Here is a 9800-nt window from a genome sequence, read left to right as displayed (position 1 = left end):
GCTGTCAGGAGTTTCACAGAGGGCGGCTAAGTTTTGCTTGAATGATAATATACTCAAATCACGCAAATGTCTCAAACGTCCGGATTCCTCAGAGACCAATCATGTTTGTATAGTTTTTGTCTTCATTTTCTTCATTATGCACTTAGCAAATGAAAGAAAGGGCTTTAGTTGTTCCTCAAAAAACGGAAAGGATATCAGTTTCCATTACTTGAGCCAAAATGACTTAAATGAGTAATTCATAATGCAACCATTTCTTGTCAAAACATGTAATTGCGCTACTCGTTACAGGGAATTAGCCTAGATTCTAAATGGCCAGTATTTCAGTGCCTCTTACTGACCATATTCCTACATACATTATTTGCCAAATAAATTGGTTGCCCCTTGAAATAAAAGTGAATGAGATACCCCGCGTGGTTTCGTGAGCTATTATTTTGAATTGTGAATGGGTAAAATGCTCATTTTTTCAATAGAAGATGCCTTCACATTCTTCCAAATCGATGGTGTAATTCAGCTTAATACGTCTTTTCACGCGGTCACAACGTTGAGATCAAGCAAGATGTACTGAATATTGTCCCTGAGCTATATCATGCAATTCCGAAATGTCAAAACATGCAATCTCAAGCTTGGAAGGCCAACAAACGGTCAATGCCTGTGCTAGGAATTGAACCTAATACTTGATATCTTACCCTTAGAACAAGACCAACGCAAAACACAGTTTTACATGTTTCATTTGATGAACAGGTTAGAACCCTTTTAATCCCCATCAAAATGGGGTCTTTCTTTTGTCTTGTGCATTTGCTTGCCAAACTTCATTGGTTGTACTGTTGGATATTCAAATCCAGATTTTAACAGAGATTTAATATGGAACTAGATTTTTGTCAATCACTTTTGGTGCGTTGATTATTAGTGAAACAATAAATTTGCCGTTTTATCTGAAATAGAATACTAGTATTTGCAATATCTTGATTTAAAATAATATAAGCATTATAATTAATCATGTATCAAGTTACAGGATTTCTTATGTCACTTTTATCCGCATTATTCAGCATCAATTTCATTCACTTTTTCTTAAATCTCACTTACATTAGACTTTGGTTAGACCGGAACATGACAGACCTATGGGAATTTGGCATGCAACAATACCAAAGATTTATTTGGCATGTCACCAGCACTGATATCAAGGACAGCATGAAGAAGAGACTTCTTCAAAGGGTCAAAAGTTTCCTTCACTAAGGATAGTGTCCAGGGCTGGTCAAATTTGCAATGAATTGCTTCATGTGACCATTCACTGTGCAAACCTATGCTGGCAATGGCTTGTTCACTGGCACTTTTTAATTGCAATTCAATGAGATTTGATGGGGATTAAAATGGACGTGAATTTTTCACCAAATGAAATTAAATATTTGGCATTTGGAAATTTTTTTTTGAAGTACTCATATGTTGGCAATACAAAGTTTGTGGAGGAGGCAACATTCCTAACGTTGATTGGTCATTCAATTGGCCTTCTACTTGTGACATTCCATGTTGGGAGATTTTAAGATGGTCACCAAGGGTCTCAAAAATAGATAAAGCAAGATATACTCAAGACTAACGGGTAAAATTCGTAACGTTGTTTGGTCATTAAATTGGCCTTCTAACTGTGACATTTCATGTTAGGATATTTCAAGATGGCCACCAAGGGTCTCAAAAAAATAAATCAAGCAAGATAAACTCAAGACTAACTGTTCTGGCCGCGTGAAAAGACGAATTCAGCTGAATTTTGGCATCAATTGGGAAGAACGTTAAGGCATCTTCTAATGAAAAAATGAATATTTTACCCATCATCATTGCAACCCATCTGGAGAACTTTTTGTAAAAAGGTAGAAACTTCTATAGCCGAAAAGAGTCGTGCCTGAAAGTCTATTCTAAAAAAGATCCACTTTATGTTAAAGGGATTTTTTCTGATTACTGAAGGCTTGCGCCAAAAACAAGAAAGTCATTAGGGAACAGAAATCAGAATTTGTCAAACTTATTAATTTTTCCCCATTAGTAACTTGTGCACAAAGATCAGAGAAGTACAAAAAGTTGAGAAAAATGGCATAAAATACAATCAATCACTTGGCAGCTTTGTCCTGGGAGGAAAAAAAACAATATAAAGCATGATAAATGTAACAAAATTCAATGCTAAGAGCGACATATGTTGGGACATTGAAGCAGGAAAGGAAGATGACGTCACTGTCAAATTTTGGGAAGTTACTGGCTCTTTTGAGGCTTCATAGTAATTCGTTAAGGGATTAGATTAGAATTCCATATTCACCTATCCATAAAAGAAATGGTTCATTTAGCATTGTACTTTTATAAACTGTCACAGCATTACTAATGAACATGCTTAAGATAACTTTTTAGCTGGAACAAGTCATTTTTGGACTTATTTTTCCTCTATTACGACTATCTATTTTTACAATCGACTTTTTGAACCTTAGAAATGTTTTTGTCTAATACTGTGCTTCGTATCTTGGGTTTTTAGTTCCTCTACTGTTTTGAAAAGTGCCCTAATGAGATCCCAAAAACTTCTGCTCATATTATCGTTCAGCTGCTACCTATAGGAGTCACATGCAGACGCAGTTTGGTATATTCTGCATTTTTTTGGCCTTTTTCTAGCCTTTTTGTCTCTTCTTGTAACCGATTATGCGTTCGTGAGCTACTGTTACATGTCTTTTTCTATAGCCCAACATGTAACATAGTGCTATTAAAAAAGTAGCAAAATTCATAGAAACCTCGATCGAGGGTGACCACAAAATAGTTTAAGTTTAAATAAACACTCATGCATTCAAAAATGTCACGATAAGAAATTTGCCGATTCCTTGATTTGATCAGATTAAGATCCATTAGCATTCCTAATTTCTACATATCAAATTCAGAATCGCAGCTTATCCTAGAGCAAGACAACTTCATTAACCGTCACTATCAAGTCATTCCATCCGGCTCGCTTTTCCTTTGTTTTGTTTACGTTAGGCCAATTTCTTAGCCTGAATGCAATTACTAGCTATGCATGGCGAATTGTTGATAGTTGATTAGGCTCGATTGGATCTGGGCCCAACGACTGGATGACCTGGCCTCCGGTTGTTGGACTTCGCCGGTTCCATCGCTTGGCATCACCCGTGTTTATGGCCAAGAAATCCAAGACCGCCGTCAGAGCGCCCACTCCCTCTACGCCCAGCCCACCCGGTCCGATTATCCGCCTGGCTTCCGGTCAGTTCCATCTTAAATTGTGCGTCCAACCCAATTGCGCGCAATCCGCATTGACCGAGGTACGGAGGGATACTACTGCCCATTCAACCATTAGGCTTTAAGACCCATGACCAGGTCGAGCGATTAAAAGAGTGGAGAAAACGGGACTTTTTTTTTAACCGGTGCCGAGAAGAAATCAAGTTGGACTAGAGGGAAAATGGCCATTGGGACACTCCAGATGGGGGGGAAATCCCAGTCTAAAAGTATCGATTATTCACGCCATCTATGAATATCTCAATTTACTTTTGGGTATCGGACTATTGAGAAGAAAGCCAAGCAGGGTGATGACGGGTGGGTTGTGGTTTTCTAGTGCTGGAATCAGAAAGAAGAGTATATGGTCCAAGTTCGTTGGTTTCGGGATGTTCAATTGAGCTCGCCACTTTTTGGATTTCATAACATAAGCAGGGCTCGAACGGAGTATTTATGATGATTGCATCCTTTTCCGCCTTGTTTTTAGGTAACTGAAGATGAGATTCGAATGCGCTTGAACGCTCCGCCCCGAGAAGGACAAGCTAATCTGGCCGTGATCAATGTGTTGGCTAAATCCCTGGGGTGCTCCAAAACCGACTTGCGGATAGTTCAAGGCCAGAAAGGTCGAAATAAAGTGGTAGAAGTCAGTGGGCAATTGGCTGATCTCACCTCCGAATTGCTATTGATCAAGATTCGCAGTGTGATTGATTAACACAGGGTAATGCTATTCCACACTTCCCCACCAATTTAATGACACTGTTTTAGTGTGAGTTAACCAGGAACTTTTAATGAATGATTCCAGGTGGAATTTCCTGTGAGCTCAAGATGTCAGATTTGGCGGTGACCACGGCCACCAGCGACCTCCAAGATCGAGGCGTCCAACTCAGCCCGCAAGGACAGCTTTTAATCCTAGTCCTGGACATGAATCCCAACCAGGCTTTTTTTACCAAACAGCCCGAGGCCTTGTTTCATTGGCTGGACTCGGCCCTGGGGTTGGCCCATTCTCATCTGATGCTTCATCCGAATAACACGATCGCCGCCATCGCCTCCCACAGTCAATCCTGTTCGTTTCTATATCCTTCACAAAACCCGGAACTCCACGAAAATAGTTCCCTTCGTCAGAGAGACGGTCAGTTCGAGGGTTTCTATCAAATGGAAGCCATTATCCGCCGCGAAGTGAGTCGCATCCTCCTACAGGAGGTCCAGCCCTCGGTCCAAGTGACCTCCGATTCATTGCTCTCCGGGGCCTTGAGCCAGGCCTTGAGCTATGTCAATCGGAAGCGGCATGAGATCTCCGTGGCCGAGAATCTCGTCGCTCGAATCTTGGTCATGTCGGCCTCCGGGGACACGGCTACTCAGTACATGAACTACATGAACGTGTTCTTCAGCGCTCAGAAGATGAACGTGGTCATTGACACGTGCATGTTAGAGAAAGACGCCGGACTCCTTCAGCAAGGGGCGGACATCACGGGAGGCGTGTACCATCGCGTTCAGGCCAAGCACTTCCCAGCTTTGCTGCAGTTCTTGACATGGATATTTCTACCGGATACTAATTTACGAGACGCCCTCTCGCTCCCTTCCATGGACCGAGTGGATTATCGCGCCGCGTGTTTCTGTCATCGAAACCTCATCGACATCGGGTTCGTGTGCTCCGTGTGTCTATCTATTTTCTGCAAGTTCAGCCCCATTTGCACCACGTGTCACACAGTATTCAAGACACCGGGTCCTTTACCCGGTATGAAGCGCAAAGCCGTCCCCTCATCCCAATGATTCAATGAAATTAAACATTCCTTGACTTTTTGGATTCACGTCGTGTATTTCTTATGGTAGGTTCTCTTTTTTTCCCTGCTGTCACAGCTAGTTACATTCCACGATTCTTGAACGAAAGAAGACATGGAAACAGTTAGACTTTAATGCCATTTGTTGCTACAAACACGCACAAAGACGGAGAAAAATTGCAATTAATGATTGTAGAAGAGGGTTAAGATTATAGCCTAATGAAAGAGAGCTGAGAAAAGCCAGATTGAAAATTCAAAAGATGATGATAAACTGGCACAATCACATATACAAAGAGAAAGAGAGAGAAACATGTTTTAAGACGTATTTGTTGGACCTGATCATTGGTGCCGGTAAGAAAGATGTACAAACATTCAATAAAAAAGGAGTGAAAACGGACTTCGATGCGACAAAAACCCATGTGTCTCCTTTCGAGGGCCTAGACATGAAGATAATCGTTTTCTTGCAAATTTACAAGGGCTCCTTGTTTTCGTATTCCTTTCGGCATAGGGAAGAAGGACATTGAAATGATGACCCATTTGAAGGAAACGAGTGTTGTCATGGTTATGATGGGTCACATTCACTCAAACGCTCTCTCGAGTTCCACTTGTCGTACAATTGGTCAGTTCGTTAGTCAAATCAGTCGTAAAATCAATCAATTCATTCTACTCATAACCCACTCTATCTGAGGGAAGGGAGGTATCTCTCAAACGGCAATTTCGATGAATCCGTGGTTTCCTCCTCGTTTACTGATCCACATTCTGAAAGAGTTGAATTAAGTTTACTCTGAAATACCATATTCAAATTGTTTCTCTACTACCTAATAGTGGATAAATATTAATAGCTAGAAGTTGCTTTTCTCATGTTTCTACATGAGACAAAACTTTTACATCAAGTGCTACTGAAATCAAAATCCAGACAAGAGGGCTTGATCTGAGATAGCTATACAGGGATCATTTCCCCAGTTTCAGTTTTCAAGGCGGTAATATTTTTGTACTTTGCATTAGTACTTTTTTCGAGAGAAATCAATAAAACTTACCCGATACCGGCTCCGATAATCATGGAGATTATGTTCGTGATAATAAGGGTATAAATGACGCCTTTGGAGTAGGTCGTTTTCTTTCCATTGGCATCCCTGGTTGCGGCCGACGAACTGTGGGCCCCAGAACTCGTGAACGAGGACGAGGATTTACGGCTCCGAATGTTGGGAGCTAGTTTCCAATCTCTAAGCACAATCGCGTGAAAAGAATAGCCCAATTTTAGCCCTTGACGTCATCACTAATATGGGTTGTACTAGTTCATGTCATGCCATGTCATGGTTGCACAACAAAGCCGGTAGCAACAGTTTTATCACGACATCAATTTCGATGGAAGGCCTTGTCGAAAGGTTGCTTCCTGAATTCTTACCTAGGTTGTGCAGTGGGCCTTGAGGTCCAATCCCATAACATTTCCGATGGGGTCACGGGCTGACCCACGGCACCCACGGGACTGACAGGTTCTGACAGACGGTTGACATAGACGCCTTTGAGGTCCTCGGCGAACGTGGCCAGCTCAGGATTCGGACTATTGGGTGGGGATTTTGGTCTGGAACGGCCAAAAACGGGAAAGAAGCATTGTTTAGTTCAGATAGGTCACACATTTTGAACTAACTCCATCCATAGATGGATTGATTTTGATACTTCGCATGAAGTCCACATGTAGGCTTGCGGTTTTGGAAAAGATTCTTAACAAACAGGTTCTAGTCACAGATTAGCATAAAAATCTCATCAGTGATGAGCACGTGGAGGTGAATGAATGAATGCATTTCTATTGTAGACTAAGCGTTGGCGCAACGAGAAAAGTTCGCAAATATTTTTCACAGACTGTTTATCCCACAATTCAAGTACACATTGATCAACTCATTGAACTCACGAGGCGCTTGGTGTATTCCTAGTGGTGGAGGAAAGGGACATGAGAGCCGATGAAATGGGAGATACTTTGTTGGAATTCTGCTTGGACTCGCGTTGAGCTTCTCGGAGCATCCGCAAGTAGTCTTGCTCTCCGCCAAATGGAATGGGCGTGACCCGATTCGGGGTATGGGATTGTGAAAACTGGCCAGACAGATCCACCCATGAATCTAAGGGAACATAGTTTCGCCAATCAAACCAGAACTCATTATTGGCAGTCCAAATAACAATCCGTACCTGAGAATACGTTTTCCGGCGGAGTGGAACTCATGATGAATCGTCACGGAATGAAATCACGATGGTACGGGAATGGGAACAAGAGTGGAAAAATGAAGCAACAGAGATCACGGGCAACAATATCTGCAATGAAATCCAATTGATTACTGGCTGTTGATAACCTCTGCCAGGCCTCGGAAGATACCTCAAAACTTCTGATTCACCGCCTTATCGCATTGATCCTTTTAAAGTTCAAAGTCAAAAACTAATCCAATCCAAATCAGACGCACACATGTGTGAAGTTGCAAATGCAATGCAAAACAACCCAACTTATCACCGAAGGGTTTTCAACAAACTGAATGGATCAATGGGAACACCTCGTTCATTCGCAAGTTCTTTGTGTCAAATCAAAGAAGTAGTGGTGGGTCGGGGTAATCCTCACTGGCTATTGAGGTCGATTGCCAGTTTCCAGAGCCAGAGAAGCTAATGGTGATATACAGAGAAGCAATGGGCGGGACTCGATGGCAACTTTTTGTGTAGCAGTCCTCCTACCCCAGGAGTTTGACTTTTTCAACTCTCTTGCCGTTTTTTGGTCCGCAGAAACTCCGTCTAGGAAAGTCCTTCGTTACGAGCCGAATCTAGGTATTGCCTGAGAAGTCTGCACCCACAACTTCCCAGTCGGAAAACTTCCCGCAATATCAATCTCCTGCCTTCCAAGCATCAGCTACCAATACAATGAACACTTACCAATGTCTAAAAAGTCACTTTACAAGTAACTCTAAAAGTTGAGAAATGTGTGTAGTGGATACAGGATCAGGTCGTGACGTCTCTTTCTTTTGTTTCCCTGGACTTCCTCAGCAGTTCATTGGCTAAGAATCAAACGCCATGCCAGCCCGAACCCGGACCCGACTCGACCAAATTCCTCCCTACTTGGTCCCGGATTCTGTCAAACTGCCCGGCCAGCGTCCTCTCCGAGATTGCTGAAGAGGCTGGCCGGGAGCTCGAAAAGGCCGGGCCGATATCAAGTCTCCTGCTGGTGCTATAAAGGTCTTTGTGTTGGGAAGGCAAAGGAAAAGATATGTCGTAGTTTCTGAAGACCACTGGCAAAAATAATTGCCCCACTACGAACATAGTACAGTACACTGAACATCCGATCCTTTTTCGAAGGAGAGCGAAGAGCGGAGAGTGGGTTGGCAATCTTTGACGGTCTCAGCTAAGAAGATCTAGAAATGTAGGAACAACATAACTCAATTTAGCAAGGCCGTCACTGGGATGAGGTTGAAAACTTCTTCTCGACTAGAACACTCCAAAGCAAGTACAGTACTTGTTATTTTAGAGTCTTGAGGCACGGAAAACAGCGAATTGGATTTCTCCTACGCATTAAGTACGTTTTTACTTTGTTGCAACATATTTGTTGGAATGTTGCAACATGGAAAAGATGGAAAATGAAAATTCCATGTGGCATAACCGAGAATATTCACATATTTTAAGCCTTAACCTGTTCACTCGACCGGGAATAAATCTGACGATTGTGGGGTGAAAGAGGGCACTCTATTTCATTTGCTTACCCGGAAATTTTCCATTTCAAGATCAAATTTCATACAAAGATGATTTCATGATTTTACGAGACGCTGTAAATCATGAAATCAGCCTCAAATATCGCTTGATAACAAAACCCACTGTCCAACGCCTTGAATGGTAATTTTTTCAAATGCAAGCAAAAAGTCTACAAACGGTAGCATTTTCACAGGTGGGCGATACATCGGTGACCGAAACTCAGTAACGAAATGCAACAAATCATCATAATCATAATGAATCGATGAAATAATAATGAAATGATCATAACTCATTTTCATCATCAAGTACGTACACCAATATATGACCAAAAAATGAAGGTTCGAAAAATGGAATTTTTTTTAAATGGCATTCCTTTCACTGAGTAAGAAAAAGTAAAAATAACATCATCAGTTGTTGACCATTGACTGTCAGTTAAAAAAAAAAAACGTCAAAGGCTCCTTTGATTATTTCATCCACGTGACTAAATATGTCAACATGATATATGAACTGTTTCAAATTAAACAGACGTAACATTAAACAAGGACGTAACCTAACACCCCTCTGTCATCAGCCAAGTAAGTGACCTTGATACAAACTAGTGACCAATGTTGTACAAATTGCATGCCCGCCTTTGCTTTATTCATTTATTCCGCTTAAGCAAAGAGGTTTCTTCGATGCATTCTCGAATGCACCCTTGCCCAAAAGTATGTACTAGTATGGCTTTGCTTTGGCTCGAAAGTTGAGAAAAATACCGAAAGTGCATTCCAAAACTGACATTTGTCGTATCGAAACAACAGGATGAAGACAAGTGACTTCTTTCCATTGTTTCTCATGACGTGCCATAACATGCTTGGGCTAAGCTCGAGATTGCTGCAAATATTGTGCTCAAACTTTTATCACAATAGACATCAACATCTAAATTTCCAGTCTGAGTTCACTTCCATGATGCTCGCCTTCACCCTCTTGCAAAAATCTTTGGAGAGACTTCCACTTGATTTTTGTTCAACTTTGCAATTTCAGGCTCCTACATCTAAACGTTAATATCATAGACTAAGCATTACATAT

General features: G+C 41.6%; 4 protein-coding genes across 4 annotated transcripts in view; 2 read left to right on the top strand and 2 right to left on the bottom strand.

Moving 5' to 3' along the window:
• The first annotated feature begins 3086 nt into the window (after positions 1-3086).
• Positions 3087-3952, top strand: LOC131880805 (UPF0235 protein Helmi_20270-like). The gene is made up of 2 exons (XM_059227512.1): positions 3087-3290; positions 3728-3952. The coding sequence occupies exons 1-2, from the start codon at positions 3087-3089 to the stop codon at positions 3950-3952; spliced, it is 429 nt and encodes a 142-aa protein (XP_059083495.1).
• On the top strand, positions 3818-5044 carry LOC131881180 (general transcription factor IIH subunit 3-like). Its single transcript, XM_059227966.1, has 2 exons — positions 3818-3958; positions 4043-5044. Exon 2 carries the CDS (start codon positions 4066-4068, stop codon positions 5008-5010), a length of 945 nt encoding a protein of 314 aa, XP_059083949.1. The 5' UTR covers positions 3818-3958; positions 4043-4065; the 3' UTR covers positions 5011-5044.
• On the bottom strand, positions 5032-7732 carry LOC131881181 (uncharacterized; the record flags this gene model as incomplete). Its single annotated transcript, XM_059227967.1, is given in 6 exon segments — positions 5032-5777; positions 6056-6241; positions 6424-6600; positions 6928-7132; positions 7200-7322; positions 7384-7732. Coding segments are annotated over 5 exon segments (657 nt in total). The 3' UTR covers positions 5032-5722.
• A 194-nt stretch (positions 7733-7926) lies between these two features.
• Positions 7927-9800, bottom strand: part of LOC131881179 (adenosine 3'-phospho 5'-phosphosulfate transporter 1-like) — a 23542-nt gene continuing 21668 nt past the window's right edge. Inside the window, exon 2 of the mRNA XM_059227961.1 lies at positions 7927-8401. The gene's annotated coding sequence lies outside the window, so the exon portion shown is untranslated. The remainder of the gene's footprint in view (positions 8402-9800) is intronic.

This window comes from Tigriopus californicus, chromosome 5 (assembly GCF_007210705.1).
Source record: "Tigriopus californicus strain San Diego chromosome 5, Tcal_SD_v2.1, whole genome shotgun sequence".
NCBI lineage: Eukaryota > Metazoa > Arthropoda > Copepoda > Harpacticoida > Harpacticidae > Tigriopus > Tigriopus californicus.
The sequence above is the reverse complement of the archived record's forward strand: the minus strand, read 5'-3'. Positions and strand labels throughout refer to the sequence as shown.

Bases quoted from the DNA above. Each gene is read 5' to 3' on its own strand.
- LOC131880805 (XM_059227512.1), top strand. From the start codon at position 3,087: ATGACCTGGCCTCCGGTTGTTGGACTTCGCCGGTTCCATCGCTTGGCA. The intron at 3,291-3,727 runs GTACGGAGGGAT...CCTTGTTTTTAG, and splicing joins CGCAATCCGCATTGACCGAG to GTAACTGAAGATGAGATTCG.
- LOC131881180 (XM_059227966.1), top strand. From the start codon at position 4,066: ATGTCAGATTTGGCGGTGACCACGGCCACCAGCGACCTCCAAGATCGA.